Source organism: Misgurnus anguillicaudatus, chromosome 4, assembly GCF_027580225.2.
Source record: "Misgurnus anguillicaudatus chromosome 4, ASM2758022v2, whole genome shotgun sequence".
Classification (NCBI taxonomy): Eukaryota; Metazoa; Chordata; class Actinopteri; order Cypriniformes; family Cobitidae; genus Misgurnus; species Misgurnus anguillicaudatus.
In genome coordinates, this window is record NC_073340.2 from 16,865,859 (window position 1) to 16,888,831 (window position 22,973).

Consider the following 22,973-nt stretch of genomic DNA (forward strand, 5'->3'; position numbering starts at 1 on the left):
TTGGCGTTGTACACATGTCAGCGCTGTCTTGCCAGGTTCACGTCTTTTTTTTGTTTTTTCGTAGTTACCGTTTTGGCGCTTGACCGTTTATGGTTTTGGCTTATGAAGCGATCAAGTTTTTGGTGTTATTTAAATGGGAAGGTGTCGATAGCAATTTTTTATGTTTGGGGTAAAACAATTTGATTTACTTCGCATTGTAATGGGATTTTTCTTGTCCGCTGTTTTTTTCGTGCAAAATCTGACAACCCTATTAAGCGCTCGTGCCATTAAATTTCAAACGTACGTCTATCTGTAGCATATTAAAATGTACTTACCAAAGGCGATGGGTCTCCGAGTGAAATCTCCTAAAAGTTTAATCTCTTCAATCATGTAAACATAAGATTCTCAAACGCGAGCTGTATGAGATGATTTTTTTAAGACTGCACGCAATGCAGCTGCGCAGAAGGAATCACGAATTAACCTACAATACTGTATGCTTACTGTAACCATTTTATATTATTTATATCCACAATATATCATATTACAACCAAACGGGACATTCAAATTTTAATAAACAGAGCTACTTTTAAAACAAAATGTGAAAAAATTTAAAGGTGCATGCCGTGCACTTGGAGGCTTGCTATTGGATGTTGTATTTGAATAAATAATGAGTTACCAGCAAATTTATGAAAAGGTTGTGATAAAAGTTGTGATTTTTTTTAACTTTATAAATACGTATTTAATTTCACAAACATTTTGATAGCAGTGATATAATTATAAATATTATGAACAAACAATTAAAACAATGCAAAAAAACCTAAACAAAATGCAAAAGAAATGTAACAATTTGAACGATAATTAAAATCATTGTAGTATGTTTAACTAAAAATTTCTCGTCAAACAATATATCATCACTGTCGGACAGAAACCTCTCATTGGGTCATTATTATTTTATTTCAGATATCATAACTGTTGATTACCCTTTATGATGATTTTATTTAACAAATGAAAAGATACTCAAAATATCGGTAAGAACACAACCATACCCAGGACTTCCTGGCACTAACTTTCTTAACATTGCGTAATGCAGAACAGCTGAATTAAAACATTAATTTATTAATAAATCATGTAACAGTAAGCAGATTTGCCAATAATAAAATGTTTTAAGACACTTAACAGCTTAATGCATTAAGATAATGATATGACAAAATAATTTTCAGAATACACCTAATTAATAATTTTTTTCTATTATGGTCAAGCAAACTGTAATTTAAAGCATTTATTTTCTTGGCCAATATGTTTTAATAATAAAGGCAGGGATTAGACTAGTCCTTGACTAAAAAAATGTAAAAGCTGTCCACACTGAAAACATCTTGCACTGACATATCTTAAAATACATCATTATTATTATAGAGTAAGTTTACAGATTTTCAACTCACCTTATATTGTTACAATGTCTGTAATATATGTATTCGGAAGAGTGTTGCAGACAGATAAATTGGAATATCTCAGTAAGTTTAACTTAAGTAAACATTGTCCATTCAAATATTACTATATATTGTAAAATATAAAGTGGGTTGCAAATCTGCAAACTTATGCCTCGAGGCAGTGATTACAATATAACGTTTGGCAGTTTTGTATATCCATCTTTAGTTGCCATCATCTGAAGTCTCTGTGAGTGTTGGCGTCATCTGAAGTCTTAACAAGTGATGCTGGATCCATACTGGAGCTTCTGTAACCTGTATGGGTATCCTGATAGATAGAAACAGGAAAGCAAAAGGAGAAGGATTAGCATAGCTGCCGTTCATAGTATATCAAGCAAAAGATGATCATGTGTACTTTATACCTTTTCATTCAGAACAAGGTTATAAGATGTGTTATGTGAATGCTTGGCTAAAAAGATTTTTACTAGATTAGTACCAAAACATACTTGTAGCCAATCAGCAGGAAGGGGCATGTCTACTAACCGACATCGTTGCCTGGGTTGAATATGTGTGGGGCGGGTCTATCAACAGAAAGTCCAGATTCTATTGGGGTAAGGGTGTGTTTGTTTGTTTAGGTGATTTCAAATGTCAACATTGGCTTTCAGAGATCATGCACCCCGCCTTTAAGTGGGAGGAACAAGCCATCATCAGTATAATTTACAATACCATTGAAAGCTTCAGTCTCTCAATATGGGGTGGTTTCCCAAACAGGGATTAGGATAAACCAGGACTAGTTTAAGAGGTTAAACCAGGATGTAATTTAAGATATGTCAATGCAAGTTGTTTTGAGTTTGGAGAGCTCTTAAGGATATTTATTTTAGTATAGGACTAGTCTTATCCCTGTCTGGGAAACCATCTCATATGAATATATTGTATGCTGTAATTTATTCCTGTGATTAATGTTGAATTTCAGTGTCACATAATCTATCAGAATTCATTCTAATATGCTGATTTGCTGCTCAAGAAACATTTCACACAATTGTAAATGCTGACAGTTGTGTTAAGAAATATATTAGTGTTGTTTTATTAACCCATTTACTCCTAAAACACCTAAAACCCATGTTATTCTAGGATAAATACCCTTATCTTCTGAGGGTTTTCAGAAAAAATACTACAAAACGCATCTAAAACCTGGGGCACATTCAAGCTCACACCGGTGTGCAATGTTTTGCAACGGTTTCCGGGTTGAACGTCATGTTTCCTGAAAACGGTGTGCAACGTTGTGCAACAGGTTTAAGATGCGTTTTCTCTTGTTTGGTGGGTGTGTCAGAAATGTCGGCCTAATCAGCGGCAAGATGTATATAAACCACGCGGTACTAAAGAGACAGCTCACTCATTGGGTTCAAGTTGGAATGTTGTCTTTCATTCTGGACAGCAAGGTCAGTGACTATAACATCGAGGTTATTTTACCGTATTAAACACACATTTATACAGATTTCATCAGGCTTCAGAAACATTTAAAAAAGAACACAAAAATGGCCTCTCAGCTACCATAGTTGCAACTCTTGCGTCATCGCAACAGGGTGTTCAACACATCACCGTTTCTGTTTAATAAACGTTGTGCAACGTTTTGTCGGGGCTGAAGGCCATAGATATATAGACCCTTTTACTGTTTGTACACAATGATGACGTGGCAGCGTATGCGCGCGCATTTAGGCAACGGAAGTATCGTAAGAATCAACAGTGAAGCAACACAAACAGTAAGTTATTTTAAAAAAGTTGACTTTATCAACATTTCCAACATAGCTATCAGAACCGTGTACTATAGTGGAGTGGATAGAAGTAGTTAGCAGATGGCCAAAAATAAAGTTGCCAGATACATATTAGTATATTATATTTGGGCAACCAAACGCAACAACCAGACAATTTGATGCTGGGAAACCGTTTTAATAAACTTTCTGAGTTGCTACCACGTTAGAACCAATGGGGAATAACACTACTTCCGTTGCCCAAATGCGCGCGCAGGCTATTTGATCACGTGAGCTGTAAAAGGGTCTATACACTGATGTCGCCTTGGGGCTCTGAGCATGCGTCAAAACCACCGCCATCTTAGAACAGGGGTCTTGTCATAGGAGGTAGCTAGGAAAAGCTGCTATCTCCGCCTTTACTTCGAATTCATGGACGATGCCGGACTTTTGTGCTGCTTATGGATGTAAGGGCATTACAGTTAGAAAAAGTACATTTTCATAAAATCAAAACTTTTTTCCTGTACTAAATGCTAAATACATGTCTGACTGTTGAAACGAACCAAAAGAAAACCAAGAAAATCGCGTTCATGACGATTTATGGTGATTTTATTTCGGTGCAAAGTAAAAAGTATTAATTATTTTTTGTTTCACTTTATCAGTAACAATTGAATACTTTAAAAACGATTAATTACTGGTAAGTTAATTATTAAATATAAATATATTCGTAGATTAAAGGTTCTTGTGCTGGATTGAGTTTCTCTCCCATATATATATATATATATATATATATATATATATATATATATATATATATATATATATATATATATATATATATATATATATATATATATATGGTAAAATTAAAAAATATATAAAAAATAAAAATAGGGGTAAAAGTTTGGCCCGCGTCATATTTACAATTTTAAAAACTGGCCCCTGAAGAAAAGTAGAAGACCCCTGCTATACAGAGTAGACCTATGAGAATAAGTCACCGATTTAACAGAAGGGGGCAGCAAAGAGTCTCATACATAAAGAGAATCGGAAGTTCAGGTTATTCTTTCTCAGTGACATACTCTTGACAAATGTCCCATCTTTTGACAAACCTTTTAAAAAACCAACAGCAGGCATGGCCTTGGTTTGTATTGCTTGCCTGTCTGAATGATATAAGATCCTGGATGTCATTGAATGTTTTACACGTCAACTTGAGTAAAACTGAAGTAATTTTGTTTGGACCCTTGGAAAGAGATAACCATTGCTAATGTAGAAGATCTGTATTCTTACATCAAACCAACTGTGAAGAGTCTTGGAGTTACTCTACACTCCTCCTTAAAGGTGCAGTGTGTAACTTTGAGCGGCATCTAGTGGTGAGGTTGCGAATTGCAACCAACAGCTCAGTCCACTGCTCACCCCTCGCTTTTGAAACACATAAGGTGCGTTCCATTCGACCGTTAGTGGACCGCAAAGTGGACTTCACAGGGTATTCCACCATCTTAAGTGATTTATGTTATATCAATCTGCGCGACCCCGTCGTTGACTTTCTTTGCTGACGTTTGCAGGCCGTTCCAATGAGCGGTAATTGTCCGTGAAGTCCACTTCAACTGATATACCGTGCAAAGGGAGTAGGGAGCAGTGAACACTCCGTAGGGACCCTGTCGAATGGAACGCACCTTCAGTTTTTGTGCTAAGCTAGGCTAGCAGTGGGTGCGTCAGACAGAGTTACGGGACGCACAGAGATGAAAATGGCATGTATGGACTTATTAAACTCTGGGGGATATGGTGCATAAGCTAAAGTCCCAAAAAGTCACCGTGTTCCTTTAAGCATAATGCAATCTCTTACCCTGATGTATTTAGACTAGGTTTCTTTAAAATGTGGCACCTGACGCCTCCTATTGGAAGACTTTTGCCACTTCACCATGTCTAAAAGTGCCTCTATCATCAGCATCTTTACATCCTCTCATGAAGCACCAAGTTGACACAGACATTTAATATTTATTATGAGTGAGAGCTTAAATGGGTTTTTCTCAGTGATGCAAAGAAAAAAAAATCCTAGAAGAACTTTTTAGTCAAAGGTTCTTAAAAGAATCATATTTCTTATGATTTAGTGGTCTAAATAATCTTTTTCCACTACAAAGAAACAGAAAGGTTCTCCTGTAGCCGGTTGCATAAACATAGCCGTGACGTTAAGACTGCGTCTTAAGTATAATTCTGACTAACTAGCAATTAGTTAGGGCTAATCAGTCTTATTATTTGGATTTAAATTAGACCAATCTACCTTTCTATGTAACATACTTGAAACAGATATGATCAGTCTTGAAGAAAAAAATTCATAACTTTTAAAGCTAGTCTTAAAGTTTTATGCAACCGGCCACTGAGGTTAAAGGCTAGTTATCAAACCTTCCTTGTTGCACTTACATTTTTAGGTTTAATCAACTTGAATTTACAATTCATTTAAACTTTCTTGAATAGTGAGGAGTTGCTATAAATTCTAAAAATAAAGTTGAAATTACAAAGTAATTCAGCTTTACTCTTATAATTCTTGACTTACTAGTCAAGAAAGTTTAAATTAATTATAATTTCAAGTTAATTAAACTTAAAAATGTAGGTGCAACAAGATATTTTTACAGTGTAACTTTTCTTAATTTTAAGAGAGTACTAAAATTTTGTTTGCTTGTCTGGTCCTCAAAAAGCCACACGTATTATTATATTGAAAACACGTTATACATTTTTTAATTAAAATTTATGTTTTCAAACACAATGTAATCAGCTTACAAACTGAAAGAAGAAAACTCGCGAAAGAAAAATAGTAGTTTTTATTTTCTCATTGTCCTTTCCCCAAAACAGCGTTAAAGATTTTACAATAACTTACATTCATATCTACAACACGAAAGACTTGTGATATTTACAGTCATTCCGGACAGAGTGCAGCATGGGAGTGGACAGCCAGAATTATGTATAAAAAACAGCCACCCAGATAAAAATGTGGAGGTCTAAGAAGGCTACATTACTGGTTGGAACCTAAGGTTGTTGTTTAGAAGCCATTTATGCCTTGACCATAGCAGCGAACTCTGTAAATGTAAGAAATAATAATCAGAAGACATTGAGACTATGCGATTAAAAACAATTGGCAGGTGATTTGTTAAATAAAAACTGGTATTCCTCACCATCCACTCCAATCTTGCCATCACCATCAGAGTCTCCAGCTGTCAGGAAGGCTTTTGTCTCAGCATCAGTCAATGCTCTGGCACCAGATGAGAAGTTCTGCAGGAACAGTCTGAAGAACAGAAACAAACAATCAAGCCCAAGTGTTTGCAATCACTTCCCAAGGTGTTAAACTTCTATCGCCAACTTGGTTTGGTTTACTTTGTTTAGTATAAACAGTACTGTGATGGATAGTTGTAAGAGAAGATTTACTTCAGCTCATCCTCCTCAATGAAGCCGCTCTTGTCCTGGTCAATGACAGCAAAGGCCTTCTTGACATCATCGGCAGACTTGCCGGACAGACCGACCTTGGCGAAGAAAGTCTTGAAGTTGAAGGAGTCAGCAGCTGTAAGTTAATTTTGTCAAGTTGTTAGCGTGATGGGTGAAGCTAAGATGCAAATACACACTGCAAAAATTATTCCTCACTTGTAAGTCTTGTTTTCTCAAAAAATTCAAAAAATAATTTGTGTTGGTGCATAAAACTAAAACAAAAATCTGCCAGTGGGGTAAGAAAAAATAATCTGAATTACATTTTACCCATTATTAAGTACTTAATTCAAGTTTCATTTAATTTTTGATATTTTTTCAGGACACAAGACTTAGTTAGATCTTAAAACATTTTGTTTCTCAAGTATAGCCTATGCATCGTAATATAAACATTTTTGCTGTGTAAAGAATAAAAAAAGAGTAAAGAGTATATATATTTGCAGAGCTTGATGGACCATACAAAGATGTAGAAATCTCCAAGTGTCAGACTTTCAGAAAAGTTTTTTTTTTTTGCATTTTAAGTAGGCTATTTAAAAAAAATGTATACTGATGTTAATAACATTGATGCTCTAGCTTTGAGGTGATAGTCAAAGTTTCTCAGTTCCAGACACGTGCACCTTACTTATTTTTTTACACGTGCACCTTACCTTCGCAAGCCTTCAGGGCTGCAGTGATGTCACCATCTTTCAGAATACCAGCGAATGCCATTTTTGCCTAAAAATGACAGAGGGTTTACATTTAGTGTTACATTAGTGCATCTATGAATTTAATAATTTTTCATTTCATTTCGCTTTGAATGGCTTGAAAACACACAAGGGCAATATAAAAGATTTCTGCATGAAAAAAAACTGGAGATGAGCTGCTCCCTTGCTCAGGAAACCTGTTCGACAATACTACTCAACCAAATGATAGATAAATCCCACCCAGTCCTCCTCGTGATCAAATCGATATCCCTGCACGTTATGTAAAATGACGTCAAGTCCAAGCTCGAAAGCAAATTATTCCCAAGACAACGCATCCTTTCCGTATTAGCCCAAAAGTGATTCGCTCTGTTTGCCTTGTCGTCTTCACTGTAATTTGAAAGGTCGCATCATCTGTGAAGACACTCACCTCTGCTTGTCCCTTGGGTTTGGACTGGGATGAAACTTTCGACTGCAGTGTACACCAACTCCGTGGTTGCACCTTATATACCACTACTCAACCGAAATATAAGGCATAATGTAATGGATACCGCATGCGAAGCAGTTGGTTGAAAAACTTGTCCAGTAGTCAGGCCGTGCTATTTATATGCACTTAAATGAAAGTACGTATGTATAAGACATTAATATCGGACGGGCTAATAATATACGATGCTGATATGGATGAAGCGCTGTTATATGATGAACTGGAAGATTATGGTAGAATTTTGCCTGTGAGATATCGCCGTCCGCTGTTGCGTATCCGGAGCAAATCATGTTGCGCGCCTGGAGACGCACAGAGGAAGCGCGTGCAAAAAGTATGAAAGCATAGCTACAGTTGTGATGGATGATGAACTTAAGGTAAATGCACATTAACAGGAAATGTAAAGATGTACCTTTGGATCTCGCTGTCTATGTATTTAATGTACGCGTGCTGCAGTGCAATGAGCAACAATATTGTAGTGTACTTTAGTATTTACAACAGTATATTGTTTACTTTTTGTAATTGTATAATGTATTATAATTACTACATTGTTAATGTACTAACTACAGTATTCTGTATTAACTAGTGGCTTGATTGTACTGTAATAAAAAACTTTATAGCCTATACTTTACTATTTATGGCAAAAACACTAACGTATCTAGGAATTTTACTGCAGTTTAGTGCTTTTTTTCTTCATGTTGGCTGTCTCTGTTTCATTTGAAATAAAGTTTGAAGCAAAGTCTATATTGTATCTGCTGTTTAAGGATAAAGAGACTGTTTCTTTGATGTTATTTTGCATGGATATGTTGCTTTGACAATGCATAATAATGTCAAACTTGGCTACATCTTTGATGCAATAGAATAGAAAAGTGATGGCTATAATAATAATTTAATTAATAAAGTATGGTAAGTTCAGTGTGGGAATTTACTAAATAAACTGCAAATAAAAACTGAAATAATTACATGGCATATGGTGTGATGGTATTTTTTATATAGTGTGTATTAGTAACAAAATATTTTTTATTTCGGGACAACATAGTTCACTGAAAAAAATGATTCATTGAATTTAATAAATTTTTAAGGTAAGTGGTTGCAATCAATTTATTTAAGCTACATTTAAACAAATGTTTTATATTTTATTTTACGTTATTAATCTTTTTTGTTTAAATGTAGCTTAAATTAATTGATTGCAACCACTTACCTTAAAAAAATTGATTAAATTCAATGAATCATTGTTTTCAGTGTTGAATAAGATTTGGACATGCATAAGTAAAGCAGTCTGAATTTTAAAGAGAAAATATTAAAATTGTGTTTTTCTGGATCAAAATGCTCAAGTAAAAGCACACTTGGTAATGGCTACTAAATGTACATATTCGACAGATGCTTTTATCCAAAGCAACTTACAGGGCATTACAAGATATAAAATTTTTATAAGCATGTGTTTGAACCCATGACCTTTTTCAGTGCTAGGATAATGTTTTACCACTAAGCTATACAGGGCTATACTCGCTGACCATGAAGTAAACATTGGAAAATGAATAATATCCAGATTCTATTCAGATTCTCTAATGCTAAGCTGGTAACAATAGCTTTGTTTATCTATTCTTGGTAGAGCCTTGAATTAGTACTGCAAAAGGTTGTGGTTACATATCCAGGGAACACTTGTAAATAGTAGAAATAAATAATTTAAAGTCATTAACACTTTTAGGAAAAAATTATACAAATCTCAGCCCCAGCATTGTTTGCAGAAACTATAAAGGAACGGAGGGCACAAACACCATTTATCTATTTAACACTAGTTTTAATTCTGAATTAAACTTTAAACCTATAAATATGTTAAGGCACTATTCAGATGTAAAAGCACATTTGGTACATAGGAATATACAATTTGAACTCTTGAACAAATACAAATGTTTTGCTTTCCTAGGTAATCTACGTGTTGTTGATTTTGCTTGTTATACAAATAAACTACTTTAAAAGGACTTTGTTGTTATTTGTTCTAAGCAGAGTTACGAGTGTTCCCCAAAAGCCGCTTGTTTCATTACTGCTGAAACCGTCTATATACTTGACATACTTTATGGTCTGAGGTGGTGCAAAACAGTGGAGGCGGGGACTAATTCACATATTCATATCTATGGTTCAAGCTGTAAGATTGAGTAGAGGCGGGGACTAATTTGCATATTTATAGATCTTTGTAAACTAAATGAGGTTACATTCTAGCTGTTTTAAAGAATGAAGAAATTACAGTGACATGTAAAACTTTTATATATGCTATTATGATGCTCAAAATGAGTTTTAAGTGATAAAATTCTTGGTTACAGAGAGACTTTAATAGTAAACTTTAGAAGCAGTGTTCAACGTACATTCAGTGGCAGAACTAGACCATTTCAACTGGGGGGGCCAGATACATGTAGACCTTATTCTTGTCATATCATTTTCTGTACTGCACTAAAGGCATTAACAGGCCAAATACCATGTTTATGTCACTGTTTAATTATGGATGTAAAAACAATTGCAAAAATTGTAAAAATAATTTAACACCTCACATTTAGGGGGGCCACAAGGGGTCCAAGCTTGTTGTCACAGGGGCACTTGCCCCCGCTGGCCCCTCCCTAGAACCGCCACTGCGTACATTGCTTCAGTGAGTGACAAGCCTTTAGGATCTAAGTATAAAATAACTTTGCTCACTCAGTGTAAGTGAAGACTAGACATTAGCTCATGTCCTAGGAAAGACATTCATTTAGCATGTGTAGAAAATCTTCACTGAGTGCCTGACATTTTACACTTGCATTCAAAAACTGCTTAGTGTCAACAATTGCCAACAGATATTCATTCACATTCTCACCAGATCAAGTCATAATGCATTACATGCATTGGTTGTCCTAATATATGCAGAAATGTTGAGAGAGAAAATTAGCAGAGGACAATGTTTTACATTAAAATGTACTTTTATTTCCTTTTGTACAGTGCAAAAGAGATTGTATGATTGCACACAGAAGGTTGATTCACATAAAAATACAATAAAACAACATTAATAATAAATAGCTTTCCAAGACATTCATTCGCGTTCATTGCGAGGAGGTGTTTGCAGGGCATTCATAAATAAATATAAAAAAGATGATATCTAAGCAGAGCTCTGGTTCAAAAGACGAGGGTCCACGAATGCTTAAGCCTTAACAAGGGTGGCAAACTCTGTGGGGAAAAATGAAAATAATAATTAAAATTTGATAACTTGACTTTGCAACAATTCTCTTTGCATTAGTAAGGATAAATTTAAGCTTTTCTTAAGCTTCCAGTCATTAATACCACATGTACATTTAATTCAACTAAACAATTATTATTGCTTACATAAAAAGTTGGTTCAACATAAAAAAGCTAAAAAGTTACCTTGGCTTAAAACTACATTTTTGAGACAACTAATATTTTTAAGTTGAATGAACTCAAAATGTTAAGGCAACCAGATAACCTGCTTAATTTAAGCTGAACCAAAAAATTTTACAGTGATGAAGTTGGCCTTTGAACTTTTCATTAGTTTTGATTAGAAATTTTGGTTTTTGTATTTGTCTAGGATTACAGTGACAATACATTTTATCTGTCAGGCTTTTTCAAGTATAAAATAAAAACAATATATTTAAAATATCTAAAAATTTGAAGGCGTTCAGTGATAAAAGTAATATACACTATCAGACAAAAATGGTCCCTAGCTCTCACTGAGGCAGTATCCTTTAAGGCGGTCATAAACATGTACTATTAAGGTACCAATATGTATATTTGATACCATTATGTATCTTTGAGGTACTAATATGCACTCTTTAACTGCCCTTGTGAACTTTTTGAAATGGATCTGCTCCAGTAAAAGCTAGCCATCACTTCCTGACCAAATGTGTACAAATTTAGATAGCAAAAACTGTCTCAATGGGAAAAATCGAATGATGTAAGCAAACCCTTCCTTAGATTTATCAACATAGGGTTTAAGATTTGATCAGGTTTTAAACCCCAAATCATTTGATGCTTTTCAATATAGTAAATAAATTAATATTGTAAATATAATAGATTTAGTACCTTCAACTCCAATTTTGCCGTCACCATCGCTGTCTCCGGCGGAGAGGAAGGCCTTGGTCTCAGCATCAGTAAGTGCTCTGGCGCTAGCAGAGAAATTCTGCAGGAACAGTCTGAAAACATTTGAAAAAATTACATTAGAGGTTGAACGTCGTGCAACACCATCCAAGATATTATTTTAAAACCTAATTTAACATTGTATATTACTTCAACTCATCCTCCTCAATGAATCCACTCTTGTCCTGGTCAATGACAAAGAAAGCCTTTTTGATATCATCAGCAGATTTTGCGCTCAGGCCGACCTTGGCGAAGAAAGACTTGTAGTTGAAGGAGTCAGCAGCTGTAGATGACAAGCAAATAGCAGTATTTAGTTATTTGTTTGGGATAATATAATGCACATCGCCTATATCTAACTATCTAACAGTATATCTGTCCCATTTTGTATGGAGAAGTAGTGCAGATGAACCTTACCAGCGCAGGCAGCGATGGCTGCGGCCACATCCTCGTCCTTGAGAATTCCAGCAAAGGCCATTTTGAGATATCTGTAAATCAGATGAATTTCCTCTTGTAAATATACACCAATAAATCCCTTTACACCACAAAAAATCCTTTGGACAGTTAAAACCAAGCTGGTATAGCAATACATAAATCTAAAACCCCATACAAGAATCCCCAATTTTAACATTTCCTCAGTATTCAAAGCAGGCGTGGAGTTGATCAACCACTTCTTTATCAATTCTCCCATTAGAGTAAACCTCCTTCCTACAGTTAAAATAAAACGTACGTCTCTGAGAATGAGACACGAGACACATAAAAGTTGTAAACACATCCAAAGCTCAGAGAGTAGCAGGTCCTTCAGCTGGTTAACTGAGAAGTTTGATGCTTTGTGATGGTATTGCCAGTCCTGCTGCTTTTTTAAAATCCGTACATCCTCTTTTTGTGCATGCCTCCATTTTTAAGAAAACATATTCCTTGGTGATACAGAATTGAATCATCTCCCTGAATGATCCTCAGTGTGATCCACCTCTCTCTGCCAACTCACCTTTGTGCTGTTCTGGCAACTGATCCACAGATGTATGATGGCTACCCAACACACCAACGGCCTGGACTTTTATACTCTTGTCTGTTTGGCTGTAACAGACACCATTTGCTTAGGTTGCGTTTAGTTTCTAAAAAATGTGTCTAATAGTCATATAGGGCTATTTTTAACCTTTACATAGGGATGTTCCCACTCCATATGGGAAACGCAAGAGGGGCATGCCTGTGTGTTTGCAAAAAATGTGTTCAGGGTAATTTATGTGTAATGTGATTTTTTGGGACCTCATTTTTTAAGTTGCACCGTGTCCATGTATAATGCTTTGTAAAAGTTTATTAAATTAATTATACTTTTAAACATGAAGGAATATTTATAATTTTTTTTGGGGGGGGGGGCATGGGGTTTAGGATACAGACACCGTTTACAGTGTCTGACTATATATAATCCATACATGCAATATGACTATGCTAAGCAGATTCTCGGACAGCTGAAAGCTCAGAGAGACCAGCAAAAGTTTCAGATTACTGACAAACATTGTGAAATACACTTGTTTTCTACTTAGTGGGATCCTTAATAAGTATACTCAACATTGTTTGCAAAACAAGACATTTATTTGATTCTATATTATGATATAAATACATATAGGTCTATAAATGTATTGTTTCTAGTAGGGCTGGGCAATGTTGACTAAATGTAATTTTGGGATGAGTGGCGGTATAGGATAAATATCCCGGTATATTCTATACACAATGTGTAGTCAATGTTTTCATGCAAGTTAAACCTTACAATTACCTTTATTTAAACAGCGTATGATAAACAAAATAAAAGACAGGGTTTTAAAATAATAATATGGGGGACAACATGCGAGCTGGTTGGAAAGCTTATGTCTCACCTCAGTGTACATTTCTGGCTTTTGTTGCAAAGGAGTGTCATATCAGACCATACCGATATAGACGGTATTGCCATGAAAAATACAGATATTTTACCAAAACTCAATACACCCACCCCTGTACTGCACTCTCAGAAAAATGGTTGTTACATTACACTGTAAAAAAATTCCGTAGATGTTATTGCAGCTGGGTTGCCGGTAATTTACCGTAGATTTACATTTGTTGTTTACTGGCAGGAATTTGTTCAAAGTTGGATAAATTTTAGATATTAACAAATTTGTCTTTACAGAATAAAACTATACAATAACAGCCTCATGCAAAGCATTCTGGGAACCAGAAGTCATCATCAACCTTTTTCTGTTTTTTGTTTCCCAGAATGTTTTGCTTGATGCTGTTTTTTAGTTTTACTCTATAAAGACAAAGACTTGTAAATGTTTAATGTTCATTTAACTTTGAACAAAATGTTGCCAGTTAAAAACATAAATTCAAATCTACAGTAAATTACCGGCAACCCAGCTGCAATTTCTACGGAATTTTTTTACAGTGTAGTTCATTAGATCGTACTTTCTTATAAGCTCCTAAAACGTACCATTTAGGTGAGGGGTGGGCATTCCTGGTCTTGGAGGGCCACTGTCCTGCAAAGTTTAGGTCCAACTCTAATCAAACACACCTGATTTAGGTACATGTATACATTTGGTACTAATATGCACTCACATTACCCACATTACAGTGGGTTTGCAGCAGTGGCGGCCGGTTACTTTTTTTCGAGGGCGCTCGATGCGAAGTTCGTCATAACATGTATGTAGCCCGTCATGTTTGTGGTTCCTTATTTCAAAATATTTGTTCTGTGCGTCCAGGGATCCTGTGTGCATCACGTGTTTTGTCAAAATAAGTGCCTGTTGCAGATGCGTCTAAAGGATTTATGATAAAAGAGAAGCATGCGTTTGCCGGATACTCGCATAATCTCATGCATAATCAGAGTTTACTGTTAAAGGCGGAGTCCACGATGTTTGAAAAACGCGTTGGAAAAGGAGACGGGCCGACTACCAAAACACACTTATAGCCAATAAAATCAAATCAAATGCCGGGTTGCATATGTGTGGGGCGGGTCTATCAACAGAAGGTCCAGATTCTATTGGGGTTGGGGCGTGTTTGTTTAGGTGATTTCAAATATCAACATTGGCTTTCAAACATCATGGACCCCGCCTTTAAAGGAGTGTCTTGCGTTTATATTGTGATCGTGAGCGTCTCTTTCATCAAAAACGGTTTTGACGCGTGTGCAGCAGGCACTTATTTTGACGAAACACGTGATGCACATGGTTCACTTGATGCAACAAACACATATTTTGAAAACGCGAACAACACACATTACACTCCAAAGTGCATACAAGTACTTGAAAGTACATATTGGTACCAAATATAGATTTATACATAGATTTCTTATAAAATAGCATCTTTGAATAGCTTGAAACAAAACAACTGATTAGAATTGAATTTTTCACACCCTTAGGGTTAGTACTTATAGTGCATTACAAGGTATACATTTTTATGTGTGTTCCCTGAGTTCGAACCAATGACATCTCCATCTATATCTCCAACCATGAGAAAGGCTTTGGTTTCAGCCGCCGTAAGAGCACAAGCACCTTTTGAGAAAATCTGCAGAAGCAAACTAGAAAAAAACCAACAAAGTAAAACAACTGTGTTGAGAGTATTATTTTAAAATGACTTGCATGCATTGTTATATATAGCTAATATTTTATCGTTTAAATGCCATCAAATAGCTATATTTGAAAGGATATTAGCTATTAGTTGGTATATATTTTACTCAAGTCACTAGGTCAAGTCAACCTACTACAAAAGCATACATTTAACAAATGACTCAACTGTAGCTCATCCTCCTCAATGATCCTCATTTTTAACACCTTTTTATCTCAAAAGGAGACTTTTTGGACAACCCCACTATTGCAAAAAAGTTCTTTGGGCTGAAATAGTCATTTGCTGTAACAAAATCAAACATGACAAAGTCAAGTCAGGATCATCTTTGCAATGACTATTAATGATTAACATTATCTGATGACTTAAACTGATTCATCCTCCTATGCCAGAGGCAACTGGTCAATAAGAAATTGTTATTTCTGCAGTAAAACAACATTTAGGTCAGCATCTAAACAGCTACTGGTTATTTAATGTATACATTACCTTTACATGCATTAATGGCAGTGCAAATATCAGAAGCCGCCAAAACATCTGTGATAGCCATTTTTTAAAGCATTAAAAGAACTGCAGCAGTTTCCTTAATAATAACTGCGAAAAATTGAAGTCAAAATGTCACTATATAATGTGAAAAACCAGCAGTGTTTGTACTGTATGTCACTTGCAGCTGTGGCCTCTACACCATCTGACCTGTCCAGGACACATTAGGATAAGCAGTCATTACTTATTCAGTTTACAGAATTAAAACAAATATAAAAACATATTTTTTCTTTGTCTTTCCATTGAGGACATAGTGTAGTGAAGGTTACTAAAGGCTTCTGTGTTAACATAATACCGTATCGCTGAAGTTTTGCAACTAGTTTTTAAAATTAATAACAAGAGGATTTGGTAAACCCAACGTCGGATTTACGTCAAAACTTGACGTCGGATAGACATCTAAACACGACGTCAACCCAACGTCAGAGTTACGTCAAAACTTGACGTCAGACAGACATCAAACCCCGATGTCAAAACCTGATGTCTACCCAACGTCGGATTGATGTCTGAACCTGACGTCAACCCAACGTCAAAATAACATCAAAACCCGACTCCACCCAACGTCGAATTTACGTCAAATCCCGACGTCAACCCAATGTCAGATTTACGTCAAAACCCGTTGTCAACACAACATCGGATTTACGTCCAAACCCGACGTTAACCCAATGTCGGATTTATGTCAAAAACACAACGTCCGGTTGACGTCAAAACCCAACGTCTTCTTGAGTTTCTATGCTTTGTAAACATCCTGTTATTGCTTGGCTGTCATTATTGGACCTTTGCCGACACAATAAATGATTTAAAGGCAACTTCTCTTTTGAGAATATGACAGTATTTCCTCCACCCATTATATTAAAGGCCGTGGGCTCAACTGCTGTGTCGAAACACCTGTTTTTGTGGGTTTATGATAGCTTTGTCCTTGCACATGCCCGTCCACAGCAGGTTGACTGAATTGCGCTGACGTGACGTAAGCACAACTTCCTCCACAGCTGTTTTTCCTGAGGATGAACGTTTGCCTGTTTGTGTGTGCTGCCAAGCAGGGGCCAAAGCAATGACAAAAACATCCTTCCAGCTCAATACCTGCTCCTGTGGCCTTGTCCCTCTCCATACACTACTTTTTGTTTCCAGGAAGCCCATTTTCCTGAATGACAGAGATTGGGGTTGGACTTCATGTTCACAAGAATGAAAGCATTCTGTGTGCTTGTTTACTGTATATGTTATACCAGGTGCAGTGAGGAGTGTATAAGGAAAAAAATTAGTGTTTTTCTGCATGCCTGTGATGGTAAGTGAAGGCAGACTATATTTACATTATAATAATGTTTTGCTTTGTTTTGTAAATCAATTTACAATGTGTGAGTGATATTTTAAAGTCTGTGAATCTTAACGAATAATTGAGGCATATTTTGTTTTTAATAACAGTGCTTCTTTATTGTGAACCTTTATTGTGAATAACATGAGTATGTTGCAACTTATATCTTTAACTGAAATGATGGTACATTTTCACATTTGGCAAATAATTTTATTCAGCAATACAAAACCAATGACAAAATTAAAACATCACACTGCACACATTTTTAAAGCATGGGTGTTCATTGGGAATCGACCTATGACCTATGTGGTGTTAACACCATGTTCCACCAGCTGAGCTGCATAAATGTGGAATGATGTAATTTATGTTGACATGAAATACTTTTGCAAAGTTCACATGTTGTGCCGTACACTGAAAAAAATGATTCATTCAATTTACTCTTTTTTTCTTAAGGTAAGTGGTTGCAATCAATTTATTTAAGCTACATTTAAACCAAAATATTAGAAAAACTAAATTAAATAAAAAAAACTTTTGTTTAAATGTATAGCTTAAATAAATTGATTGCAACCACTTACCTTAAAAAACGGAGTAAATTGAATGAATCATTTTTTTCCAGTGTGACATGCAATATTCATATACATTTTTATATAATTTCAATCAAATAGCTAATTTATCATTATTATGTATGAAATTTGTATTACATGGAACATATACCACAAAGTTGGGGCAATAAATAAAAAAAGATCAGTTACACTTTAAAAATGCTGGGATACACTGAAAAAAATTATTCATTCAATTAACTCAATTTTTTAAGGTGGTCGCAATCAATTTATTTAAGCTACATTTAAACAAAAAAATTGAAAAACAAAATAAAAAACTTTTGTTTAAATGTAGCTTAAATAAATTGATTGCGACCACTTACCTAAAAAAATTTAGTAAATTGAATGCATTTTTACAGTCTATTTTTAACCTAAATCAACCTAGAAAGTGTTTATATCTAACCAAACAATGGGTTAAAAAAAACCCAGAATAGGTTAAATATATAAATATATATATATGAATTTCTATAATGTGTACCCTTAAGTCCATGTACAGTGTAAAAAAACACTTAAATTATTCAGTTTAATTAACTTGAAATTACAATTTATATATTTTTTTAATTAGTTGCTATAAATAGTAAAAATAAATATGAATTAGCTAAAGATTTTTCAATTTTATTTTTGTAATTTATAGCAACTCATCACTAGTCAAGAAAGTTCAAATTAAATGTAATTTCAAATTGATTAAACCTAAAAATGTAAGTGCAACAAATAATTTTTACAGGTTTTTGATAGTGTTAATATTTAAAACTTCTTAAATCTGTTTAAAATGCTGCTAAGTATTGCAACACTAATATTTAAATCATTACCCATGTTCAACACACCTTGTTTCATTTAAGGTGCTCATTTTCTAGATCAACGCTCTGAATAACAGACTTACATTTTTCACTTCCCATCCACCAATGCCCTCTTTATAGATTTATAACTCGACCAATATATAGTCATATAAAAATATCATTTGATATGTCAAGTTATCTCACGCAAATCCCTTTTAAAATCTGCCCTTAATTTAAATCCAATCTTATCTTTCATACAGTAAGTACAAGGAGAGCTCCTGCTGTTCCCTGTCTCTCGGGTTTAGTTGCATCTCCATCTATTTCCAGTTGACCAGCTGTGAAAGAGACATGCCAATGTGAATCTCAGATTTAGCCAAGACAGCCCCTGAGCTTTAGTTCCCGCCCCTCTTTTTCTCCTAATATCAATCACTCAACACCAAGCGCGTGTGTGCGTAAGTTGTAATCTTTGTGTGTTCACGCACTGACACCCTAAAGTGACCTGAGTCCAGATCCCATCATTAGCCGTAAATCTAATGGTTACCACAAAACAGACAAACTCATTAAAGCACATTTGGAAGTCTCATGCAACACCCCTCTCTCCAACCTCTCCTACTCCCTCTCTCCCCCAAACTTAGCACGTGACCAATGAAGCCAAGCGGCTGGATAATCTTCCCGCTCTGTGTCTGCGAAATAAATTGAGGTGCTAATTGAGAAGCCCATCTTGCCAAGCTGCGAATTGCCCTTGTGTTGAGTGCTGATATGCCGCTTGGGCTGGAAGTGTGGAAGGAGGCCAGAGAGAGTCCACAATGAGCTCACCAAGACTTGGGGCAGTTGTGTAATGCCACTCAAGTATAATTGTTAAGAGCTGAACGTTTACCACTAAGACATGATGTCCTTCTTTAATGTCCTTCAAGGCCTGGTTAGCAATGTGTTGTTGACGTCTAAAAAGAGGTCTTTCAGTGTGGTTGTGTAGGCATGTGGAGATTAGATATGGATAGCAGCTGGCTCTTCTAGCGTGATCATGTGTGGGAATGTTTAGAGTTGGGGTCACGTTAAGATTTATTTTAAATGGATAGACGCTCGAAACGATAAGGATAATGATTTTCCCGAGCAGTGAGCAATGCAAAAACAGATTATTTTTAAAAACCCAGTAATGTAAAGAACATTATGTGAAAATATAACATTGATATATTTAATATTGAGTAAGGTTGTGTCAAAGATTGAGACAATGTGCGTATTTCTGCATTCAGTCACAGAGAGCGGTGTACAATAGTATCTTTCACTCAATACATTTTGCAGTCAGCATGCAACAAGAGCAGGGACCCAGCATACCAGCTGCATTACCACTTAGTAACTGTCCCTCTTTTTCTTTGGGGGTTCCCTGAGCCACCATGGCCTGGCTCTGGTTTTATGAGTATGAATTTATCTATTGGATGAACGTCACGCTTAGCAGAATGACAGCATAGGGTTGCGACACTGGGAACAAACCTGGAAATGCATTTGTACATTGTGCAAACGTTTTGTCTTTTTTGAGATCAAGTATAAACTCTCAAACTAGTGCAGATATCATCTGGCAGTTCCAGTAAGTTATATCTGTTAAGCATATGTTTTTATGCATTGACTCTATACTGTAAACGTAGAGAAAATGAGGAAAACAGCAGGCAAGGAGATCTCAGTGTTGACTTTCAATTTTTCATGAATACTGAATATTTGCATGCAGATCTGGTCTTATTGAATAAACTGCCTTGTGAAACATCCTATAAAAAACGTTTTTAAATTACAGTGAATCCATTTAACCCCAAGAGTCAGAAATCTGATCCATGGACGCAATGCAAAGGCAGAGGCAGACTGCCGAGACTGACGGTGCTTTTTTATTTTTAAATAGTAGTGACACAGCATATAGCAAAACCTATTCAACATCCTTGCCCATATATAGCTGCATAGTGGATTGGATTAATAGTATAAGATACTATGCAAGGCCAACTAAGCATACTCTTATATTGTATCTGGATTTGATTGCTATGACATTTTCTAATAGCACATAGACCCCTTCATTGATACAAACCAGAAATGTGTTTCTATAACTCTCTTTATAATCTTTAACATTTGCCATTAAGTTTAAATTCATGGGTTCGATCCTCAAGGAATGCTTAATGTTCGGCCCTGCCAACACATAAAAACATTATTTACAATTGTAATATATTATTTAAATATCAATTATAAATCAAAATGATATAAAAATATATTCTTATTTATTATATGTGTATGCAGACTGACATCAGATCATTATTTAATCTGTATTAATGGTCTATTGGTGTTAAAGGGGCCATGGCATGAAAATCAGACTTTTTCCATTTTTAGGTGCTTTGATTGGGTCCCCAGTGCTTCTATCAACTTAGTTTTGGTAAACCATTCTCTGCAAGCATGTGAAAAAATAGGTTGTGGAAATTTGGCTCTCCTTATGATGTCATAAGGAGATCTTATTATAATACCACCCCGTAGGGGCTGGACACACCAAAACTTTTAAACGCGGCTGAAAACGCCTTGAGGACGCCGAATGTTTTTCAGCTGAGTGCCAGCTTTCTTCAGCTGAGCGCTTTGGTAGCTGTGCTACTTCAGCTGCGAGCCGGTTGGTTGCTGTGGTAATGTCCTGCTCCTCCTCCACTGTGATTGGGCTGCCGTGTGAGAACTGACATTGACGAGCGGAGCTTTTCTCCCAAAGTTGAATCTCTTTCAACTCTCGACGCTCAGCGCCGAGCGCGGAAAAACCGCCGAGCGCCGGTTTTCAGCGCGGAAAAAACCCGCTAGCTGCTGGCTTATTTGAAAAACGCAGAGCTTCCATTGGAAACAATTGAAAACATGCGCCGGCGGCGGGCGAAAAAAGCTTTGGTGTGTCCAGCCCCTTAATCTGCACTATCCAACCACAGCACTGCCATTTAGTGCAGAGAGAAAGAGAAAGAGAGAAAATAATTCATAGCACAATTGAGTTTCAATTTTAACAAACCACCGTCATTGTGATCAGAGTTTGAACTTTATCAGCTCATTTGCATTTTTGGGGGGGGGGGCAATTTTTGTCTTTATTGGATAGAAAGTAATCAAGGAGATGACAGGAAAGTATAGGGTGAAGAGAGGGGTATAGGATTAGCAAAGGACCTCGAGCCGGGATTCAAGCTGGGGTCGCCAGAAGTGCGTCTGCACCATGTGTCGAAGTACCATCCACTACACCATCAGCTCCGACAACTCATTTGCATTTTAAAGGACACACCCAAAACGGCACATTTTTGCACACACCTACAAAGTGGCAATTTAACATGATAAAATAAATTATCTATATGGTTTTTGAGCTTAAACTTTACATATGTACTCAGGGGACACCAAAGATTTATTTGACATCTTAAAAAAGTCTTGTGATATGGCCCCTTTAATAAGATCATTAAACTCAACTTGAAAACCAACACAAATTCAGACTGATCTCACGGAACGTCGTGTTATAGTCACGGAAAGTTTGATTGGTTTGTTTGTGGCCATGGCACGAGGTTCAGCTTTTTTTCGTGCCTTGAGCGCGAGTGTCTTTTTGGTGTCACTTGCCTGAATTTCTATGACTAGTTTTTCTTTTTCGTGTCATTTTATGTAATGTTTTCACATTGTTTTTTCCCATTCTCTTACCATTGTCCCTTGGGGTTAGAATCCCTTTCTGTTACATTTTTAGATATCCTAACCCAAACCCCAACTTTAACCCCAACTCCAGGCGAGAAGTGTTTTAAAAGCGGAAGAAAAACATGTAGAAACCAATAAAAGTACATCCAAACCCCAAATTTAACCCAAATCCCAAGCGACAATGATTTAAAATTAGGGGGGGGGGGGGGGATGAGAAAACAATACAAAAAATTACACAAAAAAGAAAGTAATGCCACGGACACAAAAAACTATTTATAGAAAATTCGTGAAAGTGACACGAAAAAGAAATTTGTGCTCAAGGCACGAAAAAAGCTGAATTTCATGCCATGGACACGAATAAATTAATCAAAATTTACGTGAATATAACACGACTTTCCATGAGATCATGTTCCACACGTTATGTGACTGTTATGAGTTGGTTTATTCTCCTTAATTTGTACAATTTTATTTATACATTTTAGTACGATCTGCACATTGTGATTTTGCAAGTCAATTCAACCTATTATTTTAAGTTTTGACTTGTGATAAGTTGACATCAGTTAAAGTATAACATAAAAATATATGTTGATTTAACATCATTTTTTTACAGTGCAGTA

The 22,973-nt window shown here is 35.8% G+C and overlaps 3 protein-coding genes across 3 annotated transcripts; all 3 read right to left on the minus strand.

The window, feature by feature from the left end:
* Nucleotides 1-5,946: 5,946 nt before the first annotated feature.
* Nucleotides 5,947-7,823, minus strand: LOC129421276 (parvalbumin alpha). The gene is made up of 5 exons (XM_055176696.2): nucleotides 7,730-7,823; nucleotides 7,267-7,333; nucleotides 6,566-6,698; nucleotides 6,316-6,425; nucleotides 5,947-6,219 (listed from the first exon to the last, which is right to left on the minus strand). Exons 2-5 carry the CDS (start codon nucleotides 7,325-7,327, stop codon nucleotides 6,194-6,196), a joined length of 330 nt encoding a protein of 109 aa, XP_055032671.1. The 5' UTR covers nucleotides 7,328-7,333; nucleotides 7,730-7,823; the 3' UTR covers nucleotides 5,947-6,193.
* A 2,886-nt stretch (nucleotides 7,824-10,709) lies between these two features.
* On the minus strand, nucleotides 10,710-12,971 carry LOC129421277 (parvalbumin-2). The gene is made up of 5 exons (XM_055176697.2): nucleotides 12,882-12,971; nucleotides 12,311-12,381; nucleotides 12,047-12,179; nucleotides 11,843-11,952; nucleotides 10,710-10,972 (listed from the first exon to the last, which is right to left on the minus strand). The coding sequence occupies exons 2-5, from the start codon at nucleotides 12,369-12,371 to the stop codon at nucleotides 10,947-10,949; spliced, it is 330 nt and encodes a 109-aa protein (XP_055032672.1). The 5' UTR covers nucleotides 12,372-12,381; nucleotides 12,882-12,971; the 3' UTR covers nucleotides 10,710-10,946.
* Nucleotides 12,529-16,025, minus strand: LOC129420636 (parvalbumin, thymic-like). Its single transcript, XM_073866502.1, has 4 exons — nucleotides 15,965-16,025; nucleotides 15,688-15,763; nucleotides 15,308-15,434; nucleotides 12,529-12,627 (listed from the first exon to the last, which is right to left on the minus strand). The coding sequence occupies exons 1-4, from the start codon at nucleotides 16,023-16,025 to the stop codon at nucleotides 12,529-12,531; spliced, it is 363 nt and encodes a 120-aa protein (XP_073722603.1).
* Between the last annotated feature and the right edge of the window lie 6,948 nt (nucleotides 16,026-22,973).